The sequence below is a fragment of the Callospermophilus lateralis genome, chromosome 16 (genome assembly GCF_048772815.1).
Source record: "Callospermophilus lateralis isolate mCalLat2 chromosome 16, mCalLat2.hap1, whole genome shotgun sequence".
NCBI classification, from domain to species: Eukaryota; Metazoa; Chordata; class Mammalia; order Rodentia; family Sciuridae; genus Callospermophilus; species Callospermophilus lateralis.
This window is the reverse complement of record NC_135320.1, coordinates 71125058-71151726: the sequence shown is the minus strand read 5'-3', so window position 1 is coordinate 71151726 and position 26669 is coordinate 71125058. Positions and strand designations below refer to the sequence as shown.

The following is a 26669-nucleotide window of genomic DNA, read 5'->3' as shown; positions in this document are numbered from 1 at the left end:
TATTCTCTTCATAATATTTATTTCAGTTCATAGTCATTTTTAGTGTCAATCATTTTCCAAATCTGACTTTAGCAAAAGTCTCAAGAATAATGTCCTGTATTGGTTTTCTAAAAAATCTCTGCTGTCCTTCCAAACTGTGCTGCTCCCTTGTGGGTTGACCTGGACCAAAGAGTTTTACTCCCATTGGTCTCTGCCTCCCCTTCAATAGTACTAGAATATTATCTCTTAGAATAACTGTAAAGTATTTATCTTCTAAATAGTAATAGAGAATGAAAATAATCATCCTGCTTTAGTCAGTCAATATACATGGGTCAAGTCTACAGTGTTGTGAGCCTAATTTGGGGGGCTATTTTGCAAAATAACATGATAACAGTAAAACTCCTAGCAGCTGCACCATTTTCACTCACAGTTCTTCTCATGCAGGTGTGTCAGTATATACTGTAGCTTATCATAACTGTTTATCAAGTTGCTCCATAATCATCATAATTAGTGTTACTTTAATGACCACGTAATCATCCATCTTTTTTTTTTTTTGGTACTGAGGGCACTCAACCACTGAACCACATCCCCAGTCCTTTTTTGTATTTTATTTAGAGATAGGGTCTCACTGAGTGTTTAGGGCCTCAATAACTTGCTGAGACTGGCTTTGAACTCGAAATCCTCCTGTCTCAGCCTCCCTAGCCGCTGGGATTACAGGTATGTGCCACTGTGCTCGGCTCATCCATCTTATTATCATTATTTACTTAACCTAAATTTTCAACAATAGGAATCTGGTTGTTCCAATTTTTACTCTATTATAAATAACTTCTAGGTTATATATATGTAAATATATCATCTTTCATAAAATTATTTCCTTTGGGATCACTGGATTGGGAAATATAATTTTTTAATATTTTTAAATAAATTGACATTATTTTTTTAGTGTACAATGCCATCAGCGTTATATTAGTATTCCACTTACATTGAAACCTTATGGGAAGTGTATAGTTTTATTTGATATTTAATACATGCATTTGTACCTCTTAATTTTGCATTTTCTCAGAAGTAGCAAGTTTTTATATATATTCTCTCTTTTGTAGAACCAGTTTGATTTGAAACCTAGTAGATTTTTTTCTTTTACATCAACAACTCTTAGTATCCTTCGCGCTCATTGCCCAATAATTTTGTGTACTAAATGAGACTATATTAATATTTTCTAAGCAAAATAGTTGTACTCGTATAATAATGACTTATATGAGATCTGGGCAAAGGGAACTATAGGAAGTACCCAGATAAAATAATAGGAAAAATTAGAGATTTTAAATCAGGACAATATATTTGTACCAGCATTCCCAAGACCCAACATGAGCAAAGTTGCAATTCAAATAGTTCAATCTCCTGTCAGTTTTAATGACTTTCTCTTCCTAATCTCTAACCTGCTCAATCAGTCTGACTTTTTAACAAACAAACTCGAGTTCCAGCCATACTACTTCCAATATATCCTTCTAGACTTCATCCCAGACCATTTTCCCGATGCATGAAACCGTCCCTCCACCCTGCCCCCCTGAAAAGCCTCATACCCTTCCCAGGTCTGATCTTCCCCCAGGTCAAGTTCATGCATGAACCCCACAAATGTGAAATGGTTTCCCAACCCACGTCCCCGTCACAGAGCTGGATGCCAATTTCCTTCCTTCCAGGCAGCTTGGCCTGCCTCTGAGATGGGTGTCTTCCATGCCCTGCCAGATGGTGAAAGGGCATTCCATAAACACAAGCCACCACAAATCCACCCTTCAGTTGAGTAACCACCATCCTGGCTAGAGCTTTCTCTTTGACCTAAGGGTGTTAGGGTTTGTTTGAATAAGACAATTGCTTCATGCCAGTATCTGGGAGCAGAAAGGAAGTAACTCACCACGTTTCCTCCTTTTTCTTCTTGCAGCCTCAGCCGAGGGTTCTCCATAAACACGGTTAGCCTTCCAAGCTGCTGTCCTGCCAGTTGGTATGAACATGGCCTGCCTGCTCCCCACAGAAAGACTAACTCATGGCCCTGCCGGAAGAGATCCTTGGAGCATTGACAGATTAACCGGATTAAATGAAAAAACACCCACTCAGTCAAGATTATAAGCTTTGGGAAAAAAAAAAAATCTTAGTTTGCTGTGGATTTTTAAATGAGGTGCATAATTATACAGTGCCAATTTGTTCCAAGTGGTCATTGGCAGACCCTTCACTGGAAGATCGCTTCCAGTTTTCATCACTGTGCATAACTCAAGTTCCCTTTGGGGCACTGTCTGTGCCCATCACTACCAGTCCTGTTTCAGCATGGCAACTACTGGATTATTTTATTATGTGTGCAGATGGCATGATGTTTTAGAAAAAAATTACAGCAGTTCTGCAGTCTCGGTGGAAGTGTTCACAATATTATGCCCTGATAGGAATGTAAACGTGTCTTGGTTATGTTAGTTATGATGTCCAAAGGTATTCTGTCCAACTCTGAAGCACTTTATAAAAGAACACTACGCTGAGATGAATTAGCACGTTTGGTACATGTAGGAATACAAGTATTTTGTTTTTTCTTTTATAAATCTTGTCTTATTTCTGGCTCAGACTGTCCAAGATAAGCTCTACTACTAGCACATTCCCCAGTCGTTTGTGGTAGGTTGGTGTAAATATGGCCACAATACTGTTAGACCTAACCTCTTGACACTTTACTGAATAACCGGGTTACTTGTAACACCAAAGGGAAGTAGGAGCTTGCCTGGGGGATTGGAACACTGAAGCTGTTGGTTCCTTATACCAAGGCACAACTTAACACATGTACATACAAATACTCAAGGACAGGAGTCTTCTCTCCGGCCAATGTACATATTCTCTCATTCTATAGAGAAGGAGGATGGCCTTCTTTTTAATCAAAGACCATAGATGCTAAGGGCAGCCGGATGCGATTTTCCTGTGTGAGATCCCACTTAAACTGGAAAAAATTCTAAGTCAAGTTCAATCACAATTCTCTGAAGAGCAACAGTATCAAGTGACCCCTTTGTGCCTAAAGAAGGAAAGGTTCAGTCCCACACTAGGTTCCTTACTCAGCATAGAACCTTCTACTCCCTTTTAATCCTTTCTGGGATTTTATTCATGACTAACTTTTGTTTCACTCTCTAATAACAAAGCACAGTCTTAGGAAACGTCTACTCAGTGACTGCTTGTCTTTGATACTGGCTGGACCTACATTTTATTTGAGCTCATTTTCCCCTGGATACAAAGTTGGCTGAATGAAAATCTCAGCAGAGTATGTTCTGTGTGCCTACTACCCCTGCCTGAGGCCGGAAGGCATCAGAGACTTCTCTTTAAAATAGATGTGACAGCATCTGGACCCCTTCCAGCACAAGTCAGCAGGGCATTTTGGGGCTCCTTGAGTCCTCACTGTCTCCACTTGGGGTTCATGAAAGGGAGAGAGATCCAGATGTGATTTGGACCACAAGCCTGTCAGACTGTAAAGCCACAGAAGGGGTGTCCAAGAGGGAACTCAGAGAAGTTCCAGTCACCACTGAGATCTGACCCTCTGACATGTCAACACCAGGACCACAGGGCCCACAGCAAACCATAAGACTCTACAAATTCAGAATTAGGAGGTCAAATTCTGACTGTCAGTGCCTCAGGATATAACATCCCTATCTCCATTGCCCATCTCTTGAGGCCTAGTTCCAACAGCAAGACTTCTCTGTCCTTCCAGTCCTTTCTTAATCAGCCAGCATTTGAGTATCTACCATGAGCCAATATTTGAGCTGGGACCACTGCAGCACACCAGGCAGACTCTCCTGCCCTTCTAAAACTGTACCTCCTCTTCCCAAACACTGTCCCTTCCCCACTCTTCCACAATGAAAACTGAATTCAGACAGCATTCACTCTCTGCCAGATTAACCCAGGAAGATACACACGGCAGCAGGCAGGTCCCTTGCCTGAAGGAGTGGACAGCACCATAGCACATATATATACCCTTCCTGTACAGCCAGCCCTTCCAGATTGAGCTGGTTAGAGCTTCCCAGAGCAGCTTTCAGGTTACTCTCCTTGAAATCCACCCTGGTCACCTGTTTCCCCATTCTTCCCTTATTTAGACACAGCCATTTATCACTATGCTGGATTCTCTAAAGCTCCAATTCTATAATGAGTCCTGAGGACAATGAATTGGATGTGATGAATCCTAAAGAACTACTGCCAGGTGCTGAGATATTGTAGCTGGGAATGAACTGGTCCAGCCAGGGACATCCTGGGACTACTACTACACCCTTGGAAAATTGGACATGCTTTATGGTGCAGATGTTCACTAAGTGGTGGTGGTGCATTGTTACTTTGGCTTTAATAGTCTGAACATATTGAATAAATAGAGTTTCCTAGCTTGCATTTTTTTTTTTGAGTCAAAAGAGTGCTAGATAATTATTGAAAAGACAATGGGGAAAGGTGGAGATGGGAGAAGGCAAATGTAAAAATGACCATCAAAGAACTCAGTTGAAGATGGTGTCTAAAAATACCTTTATGCCTGGCATACACCACTTACTTGCATATGACTACTCCTGTTTTCCAAACTGCCCACCTCTGTTTGAAATTATTTTGGGGCATAGCTTTGGAGACATGGTGGAATAAAATCTGAGCAGTCACAAGCTAAACCAGCAAAATGGAGAAGTGACTTTGTTCACAGCCTCTGGCTTCCATGGTGATCCTCTGTGATTTCCCATGCTGCTTCCTGCTGACCTATACCTTTTTCCCAAGGGGAATGTGTGTGTGTGTGCGTGTGTGTGGCGCGTGCTCTTGTGCAGAATTTTACCTCCCAGAAATTCAGAAATGGCTATGCAGTGAGTTTTGGTTAGTAAGAAGCAAGAGATGGGGAGCTAAGGGATAAATATTTTGATGTCTAAGGGCTGTAAACTGTTGATGCTTAACTTTTACTTAAGCCTGTGCTACACCTTTTATTAAAAGGCTCACACCCACACTTGTGCAGGGAAGGCAGTCTTGGGAATGAACAGAAATGAATAATTATTAGACTCTCCAGGGTGCCAAGGGGATTAGCTTGTCCCAGCTCCAGAACTGAATTTAAACATGCAGAGCATTGGTGGTTCTGCTCCAGTAAAAGCAGATCACTTCAGTAGCTTGAGACATGCCTGGGGGATAAGGGGCATATCAGCTCTCCTTATGGGGAATGGCCTTCCTTCCAGTCCTTGCGCAGGCTCTGCGAGGTGTGTCCCCACAGATTTGACTTCGACTTCCAGAAAGTAAAGACATAGATGAATTCCTTTATCCCCTAAAGAGTCCCCCCCCCCCAGAGTCACTTTGCAGTTGCCCAAATAGAAAGGCTTATGGTCCTTAGTTCTGAGGGAAATGCACCATTTTTATTTCTTCCAGGTAAAAAGAGAGATCAACCTTCCATGAGAATATAAACTAAGGATAAAAACTTCTAAAGCCCCCACCCTTTCTATTTGCAAATGCTTTCTTTGCCTGCAAATGTCACATAACTGATTCGGGGTGGTAACAATAAAAGTCTCAGGGAAGCTAAAGTTTCCGGACCCCCTGAGCGCTTTCGTTTTACTGAGCCCTCCTCTTCTAGAGCATTGCAGCCTCCATCTTTGAGATGTTTTCCTCCTCATTCTTTGGAGTAATTTTGCTACTTGACAACTAGACTTAAAGCTGCCATAGACCCTTAAAAAATCTAATCTTTGAAAGTGACAGAAATTCCTTTATTCCCCAAAGGCTGTTTCTATTCACCTCTCCCTTGGCTTTGTTTCCTATGCGTGTGTGATTTTCTTTTTTTTTTTTTTCCTTTTCATCTCTTTCTTTTAACATAGTGCTGTGGGTAGATTTCAAGCATTCTCTAAAGAATTCGAATAGAAAAACAGAGTCCTCACCTTTTTTTTTGCCCAATCCTGACTAATAATTCCTTCTTAAGCTTGACCTTGGTGACTGCTATCTGCCCAAACAGCAGTGGAGTTCTCATCTCTAGGAGGGGACTGGTCAGCCCTGATCATCAAAACTAAATCGAGGGATCTGGGAGGGGTCAGGCCAGGAGATGTTCCTACTGGGACACAGTTGGAGACTCTATTTCAAAGACAGGCAGGGTTTGCCCCTCCTCTCCTTAAATCCGCATCTAATCCTGGAGCCAGAGAACTGTCCTGTGGATTCCCCTGGTAGCTTCAAGGTAAAAGAGGGCTATATTTCCATTATTTTTGCTCTGGTGACTTTCAATATTCAGGAGGCAGGGAACATTAATTTGAAAGCTGCGCTGGTCAAGAGCACAGGTGGGTTCTGCCACACCTTAATAAAAAGAACAACAACAGAGATGCTTCTCATCCGAGAAGGTGGCTGAAGGGACAGTGGCAATACTGGTGTCTTAAAAAAAAAAAGAATACTGGTGTCTTCTGCCCATTCCTTTGTTCCACAAGTGAAATCCTGGGCAGGGGAGTAGGAGCAGACAGGCACTGTTTCTAAAAATTTTAGGGTAAAATTTATCAGCAACCAATGCAAAAGGAAAGAGTCCTCAGGCATGAACCCGTTCTAGTCCTCGAACCCAGGGGCAAAATGACTAAGAAATGGCTTCCAAGGAACAGCAGAAAACGAGTGTAAAAGGTTTTGCAAAACTGAACTTTCATTTGCCACATAAGGCTATTTAAAAATCTTGGAGCACCCCAAGCATTCCGAGATCAGAGCCTCCCTCTCCTAATTACATCTAGCATGAAAAGGCACAAACAGCCTACTCTTAAATTATAATCTGTCTTGTGTTGGACTGCAGTTGGGTGGGTGACATCACAAAGTGTTGTTGCTATTTAGACATTGTTCATAATCACGCAGAATCTGCATATCGTGATGCCAATAGTTTGGGAGTTTCATTTTGTTGTTGTTTATTTTGTGATTGCTTCCCAACCCTCAGACATACCCAGGAGCCTTAGAAAGACTCTGAAACCCAGGCCTTCTGCCTAACATGCAGTATCAGAAACAGCCCTACCTACTGTGAACTATACAAAGATTATTCAATTAAATTAATCTGACCTTGGAGATACTCATACCTAAAATGATTATAACTCTGAAGACATTGCTCGTTGCCTGACACATTGTTCATAGGCTTTTAAAAATTCAGTTGTTTGGGGGCTGGTGGATAAAGCTCAGTTGGTAGAGGCCCTGGGTTCAGTCCCCTGCACCACAAGGAAAAAAAAAAGAAAGAAAAGAAAATTTAGTTGTTTGGATCAAGAAATTAATAGTTGGTTTTGAATAGTTTGGCCACATCAGCATACACATAGCTACCAGATGTAGAATTCCAGGTTGGGTTGATGTGCCAGAGTTCACAGATCTGTTATGTGGGATTGCACTTAATCACCTCCACCCCTCTCAAATTCTGTGAAAATATATTAAAACACTTTATGCTAAAAAAAAAAAAAAAATCGAAAACAGTAAACTCTTATTCTATCATTATTTCACTTGGGGTGGGGAAACTCATTTGGAAAATAACTTTGAAGAAAACTTTGTTTGCTATTAAGTGCCTCCAGCCACAGAGCTTGCTCCTGTCCCACAAACTGAGAATTCTCTTCTGCCATCTGCTCAGAGCTTAGCCCATCCTCTAAAATAGCACAGATGTCACAGAAACACCTTTTAAGCTCAAACACAATTGCAAAAATAAGATTTAGAATTTTAACACTGCCACGGTCCTTGATTCTAGGATCCCTGAATCAGTTCTAGTTCTTTTGTATCTATTTTCAGTATTTTTTAAAACCACAATTAACTACATTTAGTCTTCATTGGGAGCTGCTTATGAATCCAAGCTGGCAGCTTTTGGCAATTCCTGTGTCTAGATTATAAATAATGCATGTTTCCCCACATACCAGCTAAGGGGTTTTGATGGGCACATTGAAGAGGCCCCTGGATACAGGTGGATACTGAAGAAAATGTGAGACAGGGAGGTTGTCCATGTTTCAGCCATGTTTTAGTGCTGGTACTTTTGTCTTTCTCATTTTCTCTCTCTCTCTTCTCCCCCCCACCCCCTGCTTGGAATAGAACCTAGGGCCCTACACAAGCTAGGCAAGTTAGGCAAGTGCTCTACCTCTGAGCTACAGCCTTAGCCCTTCCTTTTCCTTCTTATCCCTCGCCCACCTCTGATAACCAGCAAGCAGAAGCTATAACCTCTGCAGTAGGTGTTGGTCCCCACTGGGGACAGGAGGGAATCCCATTTGCTTAAACTCACACCAGGCAACCAACCTTAAGGCGCTCTCTCTACTCTGTATAGTTTCTCCTCCACCAATAGGGAAATACTGTCCTTACAAGGCCATGTTTGAGGAGGCTGAGGTTTGGCTAGTAAAAGAGACTTGCATTGCAAAGAGCTGAATAATACCAGACTCTTGACTCTGCAGTGTGAGCCTCAGTCATGATTGGGCAGAAGTAACTGATCTCCTAAAAAACCAAGCCAGCACAAATGTTTAGAAACTAATTCCACCGAAACTCTCATATCACTAAATCACACTACTGTAGTTCCAGTTAATCCAACTATTTAATATCATTAGGCACTAAATTAAATAGCTTTATACAAAATTTTAGAAAAGATCAATATTGTAACAAAATTACATATTAGCAGTAAAAAGCACCTGAGAAAAGAAAATATTGATCTGTTGTGGTTTATATACTTGAGTTATTCTTAGGACTTTGTAGGGATTGGCACTGCTCTGATAAGGGCAATAAAATGGTCCGAATTTGAGAACGCTGGGCTAACGGAAATTGCCCAGTCTCCCTGGGCCTCCGCTTGTCTGGGATGCTCTGTCCCTGCTCAGCAGACCAGGTTATTTGGAGACTAAATGGAGCTGACGAGAGAAGCTATCCCACTCCACCAATGCATGCAGAATTATCATGGCAAGCTGGATTATGGGCTTTATTTAATGACATCTTTCCTAACATGAGGTTTTTCTCCTCAAAGCTTTTATTTCTGGGATTTAGAAAAGAAAAAGAAAGAATGATGCGAAAGTAACAAACACCATTTCACATACACACATATGCTTTTTCCAGTATTTGGGGGCCAGTCTGTAGAGCCCATTCCAAGGTGTCCCTTCATCTCCACCTCTCAACCTCCCAAAGGCTCAGAGCACCAGGACCCAGGGAGAGTCCCCCATGAGAGTATGAAGTTGACTAGCTGACGGCCATGGGATGGAGAGACAGACACCAAGCTTCCTCCTGGAGGAGCAACTGCGTATTGTGAATTAGTATTCATTTGAGGAGAGCAAGAGAAAGGAAAAAAAAAAATCACAATGTGAATTAAATATAAGACCAATGCATTCCTTACAGAATATGAGGAGGGAATCTGACTTAAAAAAAAAAAAAAAAAGAAAAGAAAAGAAAACCTGGTTCATTCTTTTCAAACTAACCTGGCTAAAAAGCACATTTCATAACACAGAAGCCTATGTAGATGGTAGACATTTTTATAGCTTCCTTAAGTGAGCAGTTAAATGAGCAGTCTGAGTTCTGTTGGTCTCCCAAGAGTGGTTAATGAAATAAGCATTTCCCTTATTCATTGCCCACGCTGTAGTGCTTTTCTCTCTCTATGCACCCTAGGAAGACTCCCACACCCAGACTTAGGAGGACACAACCAAGTTATCGGCCAAACAAGAGTGCCTTCTCTGTTGGATGTTCACATTCGTTCCCTGGATTCCCAGGGCCTAAGATGTTTAGAATCTTTTTTTCTCTAAACATAAGAATTATTGTGCACCACAATTTTGAACCACTGATTTCTGTATCTTAAGCAGCTATCAACTTGCCAATTCCCTTTGGGTCTTCTTTCTATTTTCTTATAATATTTCCTTCTGTTTTGGGTTTTCCTCAAGAAGAACTGGGGGCATGATTCTTTTTAAATTGATAAAAATGAAACTGTACAGATTTTTGCCCCCTTGTATCCGTGAGCATGATCTCTATCAGGCTTGAAAATCTGCTTTATCATTTTGTATATTTGACTATTTTGTATTCAGCATTACTTGACTCCTTATGTGCATGGCAATGTATTAAAATGTGGGATTTCTATTACCGTGTAAAAGTGTTTTGATTCTGATTTTCAACATACATCCTGAAAAAAAAATTACATTAAACTTTTCATTTCTATTTTCTTCAGCTCATCAGCTTTGCAGAAGAAAAAGAAAAGTTAACAGCATTTCACTTTCCCTGTGTTAGCTAATGATGCAATTCATGGTGGAAAATTGTCCTCAATTATGCTGTGTTTCCTGGAGAAATAATATATGTGAAATGAATTGGTGGCCTCCCTCCAGCACACAGAATCCCCAGCACCAGGTCCCACCAGTGTGATGACTTGTACTGTTGATCACTTTAGTGTTGAGTACAGCTGGACAAAAATCACAATGGTATTCATTCCTAGGCATGGGAACACACCTGAGGGAGAGAAGACAGCAGATCTTAGCTTACCAATTTGTTCTCACCCCCAGGAGTCTTAAGTGCTTACAGTTGCCTGATTGGTGGTATTTCCATGCACCTCCTGTTTGCATCTCTCAGGTGATGACCAAATGTAAGCTATCTGTCTTCTACCAAGAAGATACTGACCTTCAAATACCACCTGCCAAGAGAGCTGGGGTTAGAAATTGAGATTCCCAGATGGATTTGGCATTACTGGTAGCTCAGCAAACATCTGCATACTCTCCACGATCATCCACATATTTTACAGATGCCAAACTTTTTTCCTTCAACTTTTTTCTCTGAATAATAGGATGCATCAAATGTGAACAGCAGACAATTTGACCTGCTCAAAACTCCCATGTCCCACACTCTTTTTCAATGAGACATGATAATGAGCACCTATGGAACCCAGGATTGCACTCAGTATGATGACTTGCCTGGTGCAGTGAAAGGCACCTTCCCCAGAAAAGAAAGAGCATTTATAAATTCTGTAAGAGAGAGAGAGAGAGAGAGAGAGAGAGAGAGATATTACCTTTTTAATTACATGTTTACCATGAATCTAGTGTTTGTTTTGTTTTTGTTTCCAAAAGCAAAACCTGTGATAACCTGCTAGATGAGCTCACTAACTTGGTGTATAAATCCTCTAAACTCTCCATAGACCTTATAACTCAATAGCACAAATTTCTTCCGTTTTCTCCGCATTCAGATTAAGGATGTGGGAAAATGAGGCAGCCTTGTTGGGTAGCCTCTGTAGAAGACTTTAAAACTACAGCATGCAAATGTAACACTGTCTTCATCTTGGCCTCTCTGGGATCATCTCTGTCCATTCCTTCTCTTGTCTCTTTCTCTCTAGTTCTTCCTCTGTCTACATCAGTCCTCCCCCTTTAATTGATTATGCAATTGTCTTGATAATTTTCTCTGCTGTGTCCTCCTCCCTCCCTCCCCCATCTGTCTCTGTCTCCTCCCTCCTTTCTCTCCCATCTCAGTCTCTCTCTTCCAACCTACTTCCCCTTCTCCTCCTTTCTTTTAGGGTAGGATATCCATTTGTATTTGTATCCCCATCTCCCGGCACATCATAGCTGCTCCACAAATGAAAGGTGAGCTGAGTTTAAGTTGGTGCCACACCCTCCCCAGATCAATTTGCTTCTGTCTCCTGAGCTTCATTAGACTAAAACCAGCTGTGTTATCTGGATAGATGAAAGCTTTAGGTACAGATTCTCCCAAAGCCTGAAGCAGGCAGATCCCCCTAAATACCACTTTACCAATACAAAAAGAAGCCTTTCTGCCGACCCAGGGCTTGGGGGACTCATGCTTTTCTGGGTAAACATGGGAGCTATATTTAGATGAAGGGCAGTGATATTTTTTAGTTCAGTGGAGGCCACCAAAATAATTTATTGACCTAAGATTATTCAGAATCTTACAAAATCCTTCCATGAGACTACAGAGCTAGACATCTTTTTCTAGAGAAATCCTAAAAGGCTTCCTGGCTTCCTGTGGATTCATTTCGCCAAGAGATCTCCCTGATTGAGGAGGTTTCATACAGCGATTATGAAATCATTAGGGCCGTTAATACTTTCTCTTTCTTGTATTTCTATTAAGGCATATAGACGTATGTACATCGTAAAATAGCTTTCCATTACCTTTCATGAATAGTGTATAAACACTGAAAAATTAACTTCAGAAGAGCTTGAATAAAAGCAGCCACATGCTTCTGTTGCTGTGAGGGCTGGGGCTCTGTAAGGTGGGAGTGGAGAGTGAGTCTTAGACAGTTGTTTCACAAATGAGGACATCCCCTATGTCCCCTTTCTCATAATATGGAAACTAGCCAGGGCTCTATTTTGCACTCATCTCTCCTTTTGGTTTCATGACCCAAATATTCTTAGCCCCCACCCCCAACCCTCATGGCCCAGTCTCTGCAGGAATGTCTGAGAGGGGAAAATGTGTGCGAAAGCATGGCTGACTTTGACTTTGTCCTTCATGAAGCTGTCAAGGCAGAATGGGTGGATGTGGGTGCACATAGGTGTTACACAGTAAAGATCTTAAAACATTCTTCTTCCCACCTATGCCACCTCTACCCAAAGACAGCAATCTTCCATTTCTTCTCTTTAGAAGAGCCCTTCTAAATCTCATTTCTTTTTCCATATAATTTTCTCATTTTCGTTTCTTGAGTCTGTTTTTTCTCTGCCTGTAGTCTTGATTCTGCCTCCCAAAAGCATGCAAACCAAACTAGGAAACACTGGATTTTATTTCCATCATTAAGGGGGGAAAAAAAGATTATAGTAATATAATATTTTCTTGATAATTTTCTTTATTGATTTTTCTAGATTTTTCTAAGTCATTCTTGCCCCAGGACTATAGAATCAATGATCTATAGTGAAGAATAATTTATGAAGTTACCATGGATAGCTCGAATTCTACCTCTGGAATGTAGCCTTATGCAGTATGAAATCTTTTTGTTTACTCATTTAACAAACATAAATGGATCTTATGCTGTTTGTTGTATATGCCAGGAACTTGGTATGGTATGGGACTAGGTGTTGGTGATTCAGAAGTAAATGACATCTTTCCTAACCTTCAAGGTCTTACATTCTAAGATTGAGAAATAAACAGTGTGACAAATAATTTCTTCAAATATCCCTTATTAAAACGTAAGTACCTCTGGTTGGATAATAATCTAAGCCCCAGTCATTCTCAGATGCTGGGAGTGTGCAGAGATGCAAGAATGCGCACAGCCAAGCGAACTCACAAACATGGTATATGTACTTTCTCTCTTCCAGAGATTCAAGATGCACATTGCCATATTAAAGGCTCTGAGAAGTCTTGCAGGAAACAATCCTACATTTTTTTTTTCAGTGCAGCATTTCCAAAATTCAATTGAGCATCAGCTACTTTCTACCAGAGAATACGAGCTAACAGTCCAGGGGGCAAGCATTTTTGGAAATGCAGTTCTTAGTCAATTACTACTTTGATGGCAATGTTCTCATAATCAGGTGAGTCTAAAGGCCCTTCAGAAAAACCGGTGCAAAAGGATGGGCTTCTGGGTGGGAGACAGAGACTTGGGGGCCAGAAAGTGGGCTAAAAACAAACTGGCCAATTTCTATTCATAAAAATAGTATCTCATCAGCTATTATAGGTTCAACCTTTGAAAGTATCACATCTGAGTTCTGTCACCAGCCAGGTATGGGCAAGGAACAAACAGTGGTCTAACCTAGGTCCAGGGTGTCATCCCTCTAGATTTTAGTTTTCTCTTCTGGATTATTCAGGGTTTAAATAGCTGACCCCATCATGCCTTGCAACACACATACTTGCTGCTCAATTCTTTTTGCTTTGAAAGATATGCAGGCACACATTTAGAAAACCAGAAGCTTCTAGTACTTTGTAATTTACTTTCCTTCTTAAGACTGAAGAATATTTTTTTCTTTATATATTTTTGTCTCACAAGTGTTATGGAGGCAGTTTTTCTAAAGAAAACAAGGACTTGGACCACAATCTGAGCAATCCTGCAAGCCCATAGGCCCACAGTTGGTAACTTCACCAACATGAGCAGGTGTTGATTTTTATTGATTAAGCCAAAAATCTTTAAAAATTATTCTTGGATACAATAAAACCAAGAAAAACGGAAGTCTTTCAAAGAATTTGAAAAACAAAAAACAAAAAAGAACAAATGCTATCAAACTTGATAGTTTGGGTATTCTTCCTTTGGTAACATCCTATTAAAAAATTAAATTAGGGGAATGTTTTTTCACAGTAGTGGAGATTTAACCCGGGGCCTTGCACACACTAGGCAAATACTCTCTACTACTGAGCTGCCTCCTCAGACCTTTTTATTTTTTATTTGGAGATAGGTTCTCCCTAAGTTTCCCAGGCTGGCTTCAGACTTGCAATCCTCCTGCCTCAGCTTCCTGAGGAGCTGGGATTACAGGTATGCACCAGTGCACCTGACCAGAACTATGTATTTTTTAAAGTATATAGAAAGATTTCTAGCTTCCTTTTGGGAGATGATGTTTCTGAAACTGTGTTCACGCATGTGTGCATGCTCAGACACATGGTGAAGGAGGTGGAGATGGGAGGGAAGGAGGAAGAGAAAGGGAGAGTTTCAAATAAAGACCTAATTCTCTTCAGTCAGGTTAACACTCTCTCTCTGACCCTGGACAAGACAGATTCATCCCTACCTTTATTTTCCTTTTGTGTCTTTTCTCATTATTTTCCAAAATCATTGAAAAATGAAGCTACAAGAAAATAGAATCCTTTTTAAAGTTCTTTATACACTTTATATAATTTGTAAAATAAAAATTATTTAAGTGAGAAAGAATCCTGATGAGAATATAAAAATAGTCTCTGAAGTACAATTTAACTTATTATAATAATTTTTAAAAAGAGCAATATTAACTGAGTATTCACAATGGGTCAAGCATTTCTTACATCACTTTATTTAATTCTAGCAACATTCTCTTACATATTATTACTCCCATCACAGAAAGAGAAATTAAAGTTTAAAGAGACATAGATCTTAGACCAGTTCACAAAGCTCACCCAGCTATGTTTAACTAGAAAACTCAAAAACTCAACCATTGATCGTCACACCCACTTTCTGAGCACATACTACACATAAGACATTGTGCTCTGCAATTAATCCTTGTATAAGTGATCCTTGACCTCTTCAAAAATCACACGGTTTTGGGGGGGGTTCTTTTTTTCTTTTTCATTGTCATAAAAATTGTATATATTCATGGAGTACAATGTGGCATTTCAATAGATGTATTCAGTGTATAATAATCAGATCAGGATAATTACCATATCCATCACCTCAAACGTTTATCATTCCTTTTTGTTGAAAACATTCAAAACCCACTCTATTAGCTATTTTGAAATATACAATTAATTGTTGTCAACCATAGTGTCACCCTGCTATGCTATAGAACACTCATTTTCCCTCCTATCCAAGTGCACGCTGTGCAAAGTACTTTTGAAACACTGCTGAAGGCTGTGGATGGTCTATTTGAAAAATGTACCCAACACACAAATCTTGGCATAGGTTTTCAATGGGTTTAAGAGCCTTCTGAACCCATTCCATTTTTAAAATTCTTGCCTTAAGTAACAACATAAATTTAATTGGTGAAGAAAAGATGATAGAAGAAATGTAGCCAGCCACGACTTGGCCTTCAACACAGAGCTCCCCTCTCGGGGTGTGTGTGTGGGGGGCCAGGACAGTTATGATTCATTCCTCAAGTAGCTATTGGGGACCTCCCATGGGATGCCCTGGGGAAACAACAGGAAATTGTTCAGACAAGGTATGGAGAATGTTGTCCAGGAAAGGGGCCAGGTAAGTAAACAGGCATTAAATTTTTAGCAATCATTCTTGATTTTTGAGTGCTTTCATGTCTCTAAGGGTATCCAAAAGACCAGCTAATGAGGAATTGGATGTTCATAGTAAAGATATGATTACTGCATAACTTCGGTTCCCATGTGTGAAGTTGAATATATAATGGGCACTTCTGTTGACAAAAAATATTTTTCTCATTGCCTTTGGTAAAAGGGAAACAAATTAAATCTATTCTTTCAAATGTTGATTCCAACCTGTGTTCTCTGAAATTGATATTAATGTATTCTGCTCAAATTAGGACTTTTGATTTTCTGTGTATAAGAGGAAGGTCGGCTATGCCTTTTTTTTTTTTTTTTAAGATTTTAAATGCCTTTTTTTGTCCAATGTGTTGTCCAGTTCAGCTAATGTTGGGGGTAAAGGGCTGTTCATAGGAAACCAGGTATCTATCGTGTGCCCTCAAACAGTACAATTTAAAGCTTGTCAGTTCCTTTTTTTATGTTTATAGGAGCGCTTTTACTTATTCATAACCCATTTATTTCCGCAAAGTACTTGAGACAATTCATAAGAAAATACACCATAAAACAGAAAGCTAAAAATAAACTAAAATCAGGATCAGAGAAAATGTAGACCAATTAAAATAACAAGACAAGGATGCAGGGTTTGACCCCTACTCTTCGGCCATCATTATTAAAGAGGATCCATAAACTTCCTGTCAACCTTGGAGGCAATCAAAGTGATTTGATATAGGATTTGCAATGTCCATAAAAATAAACACGAATGTATAGCAGAGAGGAATGAATACAAAACTCACATGAATTTTTAACGTAAAGCAATAGAAATCGTACCTCCCGTGCTCAGAGTCATACCTCTGAACCCTGAGGGACAAGTTCCATTTTCTACGGTGGGGGATAGGAGAGTTGGAAAAGTATTGCTATTGGGAAAATCAAGTTTTCCTTCCTGCATAAGTCTGAGAAAAATGTCTTAATAGATCTTTATAGGCGGGATCCTGAGCGAATCGGTGAATAAAGTCCCCGTAGCATATACAGTAAAGGTTTTCAAATAGCTGCTTCTCATGAGGCAGCAAAGGGCAAAGCAACAGTGTGAAACCAGGTGTAAAAAATTCTGTGGGGGCCAAAATAATGTGGTCTCAGTTTATGAGCTCATCAAATCTTAAGGTTACCTAAAGGATTGAGAATGAGGAATAAGCAAGATACTGTGCTTATGATTGCAGCCCCCTGGCAACCAACCTCAGCCATGATAGCAACTGTGTTTGGAGCATCTGTAATGTGATAGGCACTTTAATGCGTTGTTTATTTAGTCCTTGTAATAACTCTACAAGGTAGGGGCATTGATCATGATTCTTGTTTGCAAGTGACTAGAGCCAAACTCAAACTACCTTAAGCAGAGAGAGAAAAAGACAGAGAGGTTTATTGAATGATGTAGTAGAAGTTCAAGGCTAGATGGACCTTTTGGCTCTGAAATCCTCAGGTGCTGCTTTCTTCTGTGAGTGGGAAGAATAGTACCTCCCAGCCCCAAGTTTACCCTAAAGAGATCCTCTCACAATATTCAAACCAATTCTGAAAGAGGATTCTGACTGGCTTTTAGGGGGTGTCACAACCCATCCCTTAGACCAGCCAGGGTGTCCATGAGAATATGACCCCCTAAAATTGACTGACCTCTAGTGGAAAAGTGGATCCCTAGATAGATTGCCAGCACAAGAATCTCATGGAATGTGGATGTGAGAGCATGCAGGGCAGACATAAATATCTGCCAGTCCTTACAGGGGACATTCTTATTTACAGATGAGAAAATGGAGGATCAAAATAGCAAGCAGGAGAGCCAAGAAGTGATTATAAATTCAGCATTAGTTAGAATAGGTTAGCTTCTGCTGCTGTAACCAGAAATCAAACCTAGAATTTTAATGGCTTACCATTTCAAAATATTAGTTCTTGCTTCTATTACATGCTCACCTCTCAGCAGCAGGGTGGTGAGGGTCTCTACTGCCTACCATATTAGGGTACCCAGACGGACAGAAAAAGTTCGAGCATCTGGAAAACTTGGGTTCCTGCCCAGAAAGCAGTATAAGAGAGAGGCCTGAAACACTTTAGCTGTGGCTCACCAGACACAGTGAGTCACATGGCTCTGTCTAGCTGGAAGATGGTTAGGAAGTGACTAGGGATAGGGCACAAGGGCAGGGTTGCTGTGTGCACATGGGTGCAATTAGATCTATAATGGGTTGAATTTAGATCTGTACAATTCCAAACCTGTCATACCTCAGTCACATCTTCCTCCAGGGCCCCAGAAGTCAGTCTCTGGTGAGCATCCCAATTTGGCAGCCATAAGTGGGAAAGACCCAGGTGCTCTGGCTCCTCAACAGATCACAGGACCATAGGTTCTGAGCACAGTAAGTTTACAAAGTTGGCTGGCACCCTGTCTAAAGATCTGTTTTGGTACCTTACCATCCCCTCAGGAGCCACAGAGAAGGGAGCTGACCTGGAGACCCACAGTCACTGCCAATTGTACAGGGTTTCCCAGAGCTGAGTCCACCCACGTGGCCACCAGGTACTGAGCTAAATCTCCAAAGCAGTTTTACTTTGAAGCTGAACATTGATTCTGTTTAACAATTCACATGATTTGAATTCAGTCTGTAGTGACAATACTAAGTTGTGATCGTAGATACCAGGTAGGTGGTGCCAGGGCTGGCTCTAAATGCTGCCTCATGGCCTTTCCTTTGCCAGTATTTGATGGCATGAGAAATAATCCAAATAAATCCACATTAATACCCACAGTTTTGATCCTAAACTTTCATGTAATCCCTCATTTGTATGAGCCAAATTTAAATCATAGATACTTTCTTTTTGCCTCTTGTGGCCATAACCAGAATTTGGTCTAAGAGGTTGGTTGGCATTAGGCCTCTCTCACCTGGGCCCTACTGTAGTAATGACTTGTCTTTAAAGGTAGAGGACAAAACCTTGGGCCAAGGGGAAAGAGGGAAGGAAGCTTTCTAAAAGAAGAATGAGCTTTCAACTTCTTTTCTCCTACTCCAAACATTACTTCTAACACCATTGCCCACCACACCAAGTACCCTTGAAAACTTTACTATTGAGATCCCAGACTTTCATATGTAATACTATGGAGAAACCACTGACACTCATCGAATATCCCAGCTGCCCCCTTCATTCACAGCCATGGGACTAGCTGGGGCCCATGGGCTCCGATCAGAGGTGACAATACCCTCCCTACTACTGAGCAGAAGCAATGCACACCCAGAATGCCTCCTTCCAACCTTCTCTTCTGAGTACCCAGGCCACTGTGAAACCCACATGTGCCAGATGGCGAGGTGACAAGGAGAGAGATGTCCCATCCACAGAAGACTTCATACAAGCAAGAGGTATCATTTCATTATGGAAGCCATTGAGATTTCAGGATTTGTCTGATGTAGCAGCTAGCACTAATTACTTGACTAACTGACTATGAAAAATGTGTAAAAAAAATCCTGATGCTTCAAAATTTATACAAGAAGCCATTATGGTTTTTTGGAAAGTATTTTGCTCCCACAGAGCTGAAACTCAACAACACATAATTCCTAACTGATCCTCAGTTTTTTAGATGTCTCTCACTACATAATTCCATAAGTGTGCACATGGATTTAACTCTTATTCTTTCCTTTTCAGTTGAACACAGAATTGCTCAGCTTAAATATTTACCACTTTTTACATTAATAAACTTCATCTTAGATCTTAACTGTATTTACTTATGGGCACACACTTCTTAACTTCAGTCTCAAAACATTTATTGTTTCATTTGCCATTTATCTTTATAAAATAGATTTTAAAGACATAAGAAAATACTTATAGATTGCCCAAACATACCTGGATGTTCCAAACTTCAAGCTTTGCAAGTTTCAATTCATTGTAGGAACATAGTTGAGAGTTTTGTTGTGACACCAGACGAGAGCAGGTAAACCTGCATGAGTGTCTGTCACCTGGGCTTCTGAAAGGCCCTTCCTGTTCCTTCTTTTACCCCACTCAGTTTAGTCACCAAATAACAGAGAGAATTATCTTTTAAAACATAAGTCATGCCATATCCCTTCCAAGTTTTTAATCCTACCATGGCTTTTTCCCCTTTAGACTTGATTTAAAACTCAACTCCCTACCAGCAGCCAGGAGGCTCAATGTCACCTGCCACCACCTCCACATTACCTCTGCTCAATGCTGTCCCTTTTGCTCAGAGAAAATTTCAAGACTTCTCAAACACACCTATTTATACCCACCTAGAGGCCTTGCTGCTCTCCATGTGTAGAAGGCTCAGGCACTAGATCATCACAAAACTGTTTCTCTCCAAACATTCTGGTACACGTCTGTAGCAAAACCTTTTCCATCATGCAAGTAACAACACCTCTCTCTCTCTCTCTCTCTCTCTCTCTCACACACACACACACACACACACACACACACCCCACACCACACCAATATCAAAAACAACTATGGAGGACATTTGTGGGATCACTAAGGAAAATTTTCATTCCACTCCATATAGAATACTGCTATTGGAACTTATTAAGAGTTTCAAGGGTCTCAAAGGCGTTGTGATTACACAAATGAAGATCCCATTCTTGGGAAATATTTAATGGACTATTTAAGAATAAAATTTCATGCTGCCTATAACTTATTGTATGATATGAAAACCCACACGTGGATATAAACATGTGCATAAACACATACACACCTAAAAAGGGAAAGAAAGCCAATATGGAGGAATGCTAATAGCTGGTGGATTTAGGTGATGGGAAAATGAATGTAGTGGCATATTATTATGTCAGTTTTTCTGTAGACTTGAAATTATTCAAAAGAAAAAAGAAAAATTCTTCACCCCCACATTTTATCATGCAGTATTATCTGCAAAGCACCAAACACTCTCTGAAATTTTATATTTATTTCATTGACCATTGGATCTTCTTCTTTCTCTGTAATATAATATATATTATAATATATATTATATATAGAATAATATAGTATATTATATTAGGGGAGACCTTGTCAGTCTAGTCAGCCACTTCATCCCCAGCATCTAGATCCAAGGAGCACTCAGTTAATGGCTGTTAAATGAATGAATGAGTGAGTGAATAATCCACCCAGATACCCCTGATCCATGGCTTGCCCTAGGCCCCTTCAGGATGAGTCAGAAAAATATGACTTGGATACGACCAGCCCTCCAACAACCAAAAGGTCCCCCAAACAACCAACAAATAAGCAAATCTGAACTGAGTTTCTACACTTAGCCCTGTGGACTTAAAAAAGCTAGGAGCCTTAATCTCAGCAAGGGCATTAACTGGTCCATATACAGCAAAGATGACCGAGAGAGCCCTTCTCCCTTTACAAAAGCACTTCAGCAACTCTTTCCCTCAGATCAGATCAGCACTGCAAACAGGTTATTCGCCTGTGAACAGAGGAGGGGACTGTAGCACAAGAAGGGCTTATATGACTTGCCTCAAATTCACTACTTTTAACTAGCAACGCCAAGACTGAACCCCCTTTTCTGCCCAGAATGATTCTGAATCACTGAATAGCTTATCCTTTCATTATACATCAAACCGTCTAAAAGTATTATTTACAATAATGGGCAGAATTTTAATTGCTGAGTTTTTAACATATATATATGTATATATTTTATATATATATGTAAAAAGCACATCTCCAAATAGGTGATCACATTAAAAAGAGCAAAGATGACATATCTAAAGGACAGAGCCTCTCCTAATGCACAATGACAACCACTGACTCTGTCAATAAGACAGAGGTGAAGGGGCACCGGTTGTAAGTTAAGCCTTCGGGTCCTGTAAGGCAAGAGCTTCAGCTCCGTAATCCACCAGCTTGCCTTCCTGCACTTCCACCCCATGAAGATGGTCGACCCATTATAGCAGGAAGCCTCAGAGCTCTAACATCACCGTCTGACAAAACCGAACACTATATAAGCACGTAGAAATAGAACTCTGCTTCGATCAATACTTGGACAGAAGGCAAAAGACAGAGAAGAAATTTCAACCTTGTAAGGAATAGTGTTGTTCATTGGGGAGGTGGCACTCTTAACTGAGTCAATACTGTGCCATGTACCTGGTAGGAGGGAGGGGCTGCTGGGAAAGCAGCTTTCCTGTCTGGTGCCAGGGATAGAAAGTCTGATACTAGAGGATCTGGCGTGTTACGCTGAGTGCAATTAGCCAGTCACAGAAAGACAAATACTGCATTATCCCTGTTGCATGAGACATAGAAAATAGTCCAATTTGTAGATGTCGAGAGTGGAATGGTGGTTACCAGGGTCTGGCGGGGGTGGGTAATGGATTGCTCAGTGGGTATGAAATTTAACTTCTCCAGATCTGCTGTACAACACAGTACCTATGGTTAACAGAACTAGTTCGTACACTGAAATGCTAAAAGTCAAGATGTTGAGTCAAGTGTCCTTACCACAAAAACTGGTGACCAGGGAAGAAGGAGATTTTTGGAGTTGATAGATATATTTATCACTAAGATTGTGAAAGTGATTTCGTGGATGTATGTCTATTCAAATATATCAAATTTTACACAGATTTAGCTGCAGATTTTTTGTATATCAATTAGCCTGAACAAAGTTGTTCTTAAAAAAAAAAAAAATCTAATAGTACCTACCTTGCAGTCAGAGTAGAATGCTTTTGGACCAAGGTAATTACCTTCCGGTTATGGTTTGGATGTGAGATATCCCCCAAAAGCTCACGTGTGAGACAATGCAAGAAGGTTTGAGGAGAAATGATTAGGTTGTAAGGGTCTTAACTCAATCGGTGATTTAATCCCAATAGGGATTAACTGAGTGGTAGCTGAAGTGGTAGGGTGTGGCTGGAGGAGGTGGAAATTGGAGTGTGGCTTTAAGTATACATTTGTATGTGGTGAGTGGAGTCTCTCTCTGCTTCTTGATCACCATGATGTGAGCTCTTCCCTTTGCCACACACTCCGCCATGATGCCTCACCTCAAGCCCCGAGAAATGGAGCCAGCCTTCTATGGACTAAAACCTCTGAATCTATGAGCCCTCAAAGAAACTTTTTCTCCTTTAAAATTGTTCTGGTCAGATCTTTTAGTCACAGCAACTTAAAAGCTGACTAAAACCCTTCCCATCCGTATTTTCCAAAGTCTTTCAATTTACTCTGACAGGCCAAGTTTGACTACTCTAAAATGTAGAGTTAGGCTAAACCAATGGAATGATGAAGTATATATATGTTTAAAACCTATACTTAGGAAACTGACTATAAACACTCACATTCAAGATCCATTTTGGCTTTTTTCCTTCCTTTTTTAAATAGCTTTATTGAAATATAATAAATATACCATATAATTTATCCATTTTACATGTACACTTCAATATTTTTTAATATATTTAGAGGATTAGATAGCCACCACTATGCTTTAATGTTAAAACATTTTTATGACCTGAAAAAAACACCCTATACCTATTAGCAGCTACTCTCTATTCTCTCCAATTCTCCCTCCCAACAGCCCATGACAACTACTGACCTACTTCCTGATTTTATAGCTATGCTTATCCTGAATACTTCACAGGAATGAAATCACATGGTATACGATATTTTCTGAATCCTTTCACATAGCATGTTGTTTTCAAGGTTCACCTGTTTTGTAGCATATGTCAGCACTTTGTTCTTTTTTATTGCCAAATAATATTTAATTGCATGGGTAAACATTTTGTTTATGCATTCCTCAGTTGATAGACATTTATGTCATTTCCACTTTTTTTATAACTTTATTCATTTTTGTATGTGGTGCTGAGGATTGAACCCAGTGCCACATGTGTGCTAGGCAAGCACGCTACCACTGAGGCACAATCACAGCCCATCATTTCCACTTTTGACTGTCATGAATAACAGTGCTATAAATATTCATCTTCAATTTTTTGTGGGTAGATGTTCTTACTTCTCTTGGGCATCTACTGAGTGAAATTATTGACCAAATATTTATTATATGCTTAGCTTTTGAGAACTTACCAGATTATTTTCTAAAGTGGCTGAACCATTTAGATTCACACCAGTGATGTGTGAGAGTTTCAGTTTCTCCAAATCCTCACCAACATTTGTTATTTTGCAATTTCTTAATTATAGCCATTCTAGTAAGTATGTGATGGTAATTTAGTGAAGTTTTGATTTGCATTTTCAAAATGACTAATGATATTGAGGATTTGTGTGTGTGTGTGTGTGTGTGTGTGTGTGTGTGTGTGTTTTGGCTATTTGTATATCTTCTTTGGAGAAATGTCTATTCATATCCTTTAACAATTTTCAATATGGTTATTTGTCTTTTATTGAGTTAAAAGAGTTCTTTATGTAGTTCAGATACAAATCTCTTATCAGACATATAACTTTCCAGATTTTCTCATTCTCTTTTCACCTTTTTGATAGTATCATTTGCAGCACGTAAGTTTTTAACTTTGGTATAATCCAATTTATTTATATATTTATTCTTCTTTCAATAGTGTTTTTGTCAAATTTGTCAAGAAAATATCACCTAACCCAAGGACACAACAATTTTCTCTTATATTATCTTTAATAGTTTTAGCCCTTAAATCTAGGCCTCTGACCAATTTTGAGCTAATTTTGTGCATGGTAAGAATATTTTGTACAGTGTAGAAGTCTAACTATATTGTCTTGCATGTGGATACTTAATTGGGCCAGAACCATTTGTTGAAATGATGACTTTCCCCAAATGAATTATCTTGACACCAAAATCAATTAATCATAAATATTAAATTTAGCATGCCTTTCCATATTGCAAAAGTTACAATGAATTAAACTATTCTGTTTTATTGGTTGGAAAATTTGTTTCCCTAGAAAACTGCAGAGAAATTACAAAGTACTGTATACATAAACGTAGAATATGACAACTTAATAATGACACTAAGTACCCTCCACATTTTATATGATATTAGTTTTCAAATAAAATTATTGAACTAATATATATGCAATAAGCATACAAATAGTAATGGCTAATATGAATTAGGCCTGGGATTGTGATGAGCTCTTCATGATGGGTGGCATTTAATCTCCACAGGATCTCTTCCTCTCGCAGATGAAGAGACAGACTTGGCGAGGTTAAGTAACGTGTTCACACAGCCAGTGAATCGCTCGTGCATTCCCAAGTCCCAGAGGAGCTGCTTGCCCTCTGTATAATGAGGTGACTTGTAGATATTGCCTAATAGCAGAAATAAAAGTTTAAATGTTCCCTTGGGGTTTGAGATCATGGCCCACAAGCCTGAAATTTCCTTGAAGGCTCAATATCTAATTGTTAAGTTCATGCAAAATTTTCTATCTTCTTAATGTATGTGTTTATTTAAAATAATAACTGTACATGAAAACAAGGAACAAGTGGGGGAATCTTATTTATTTATTATTTCTCAGAAGATAATTATCCCCAAAGAATTCCCATGTAGCTTTTCAGTCTACTCAAGACCCTGCTCACATTAGAAACAAGGGATTTTTTTTATTCCCTTCCCCTCCCTGTTGACTTTATTTTTAAAATTGCAATTAAAATGTTTAAGTCACTGTACATATCACCTCTTTTTAAAGTCTCCAAAACTATTCTTCCATCTCCCTGACAGAGCCCCTCCTCTGCCAACTGTATTGGAGTGGCTGATTAATGGACTACACATGATCCTAAAACATAACTAAAAAACAATTTCCTTTAAGCAAATCCTATTTTTATACTGACTTATAAAATGGAAATGTACTCCCACTGGAACAAAAAGAAATGTTACCCCAACATGTAATTTTTTTTTAATATTTATTTATTTTTTTTAGTTTTCGGCGGACACAACATCATTGTTTGTATGTGGTGCTGAGGATCGAACCCGGGCCGCACGCATGCTAGGCGAGCGCGCTACCGCTTGAGCCACATCCCCAGCCCCAACCAACATGTAATTTTGATACAACTTTGTTTGCAAGAAATCTTTTCAAAACTTGAATATTTTTAAAAAAGACGTATCATTTTTGATAAAACAATAATAGAGCCAAATTAAATCATTAGGAGAACAAATATTGTGCTAAAACTTCAAGCACTGAACCAGGTTCTGTTGGTTTTGCTTTCCTTTTTGGTTTTGGTAGAGTAGCTTTGAGGAAAGGAATTTTGTCTACCATGTTCCCGAGACTCTGTAATCAGTCCATGGCTGGTTTTAAAGCAGGGAAGGGGAAATGTGTTACAATGCTAAACATCTTTAAATGTGCTAATTAAGGGTGATCTCTTGGTTGATCCATGTTAACACCATTGATGTGTTTGGTTAATATCCTTTGTACCTTCTTTGTAGTGAAAATGGGTTTGCTTTTTATGTACATCTTCATGACTCTAATTTTTCCCCTCTGGGACTTGATTTTTCACAACTGGTGTGCAACTGCATATTTCTCACTTCACAGTAAAAGAAAAGTAAGACTTTCCAGTCGGTTGATCTTGAAACATAATAATTTCTGAAGATCTTTCCTAAGTCTATTCATCACGTTAGATATGACAGCAAAAGGATAACTTGCCAAAGAACAATTCTGCCCTATGTGGGATGTGCCTGGCAAACAGTGAGGCAGGCGATCCAGAGACCTCCTTGTAAAAGGCCTTAAAAGTGCATCATAAGAATACAACTTAAGAGAAAAGGGTCAGAGTATGAAGAGAGAATCCGGTAAGAAAGCTTTGATCCTTGCTGATCCCAGCGATAAACCAAAAGCACTCTCAGACTAGGTAAATTGAGCTCTTAACAAAGAGATGATATGCAAAGGTGTGGTCAGAAATCAAAAAAGGATGGTGCAGTGTTTCCAGGCTATTACACAGGGGAGCCTGTGTGGTTACTGGAATGTGGAGAGAGGATACAGGTAGGCAGAGGAAGATGGGCAATAAGTACCCTGACTTCATTCTCCTCTTACACTCCATTATCTGCTGTTTCTTC

General features: G+C 39.7%; 1 protein-coding gene across 1 annotated transcript in view; it reads left to right on the top strand.

The window, feature by feature from the left end:
* Positions 1-4842, top strand: part of Samd12 (sterile alpha motif domain containing 12) — a 373220-nt gene extending 368378 nt beyond the window's left edge. The window contains exon 5 of the mRNA XM_076835983.2: positions 1916-4842. Within this exon, the coding sequence (XP_076692098.1) occupies positions 1916-1938 (23 nt within the window). The 3' untranslated portion in view covers positions 1939-4842. The remainder of the gene's footprint in view (positions 1-1915) is intronic.
* Positions 4843-26669: the final 21827 nt, after the last annotated feature.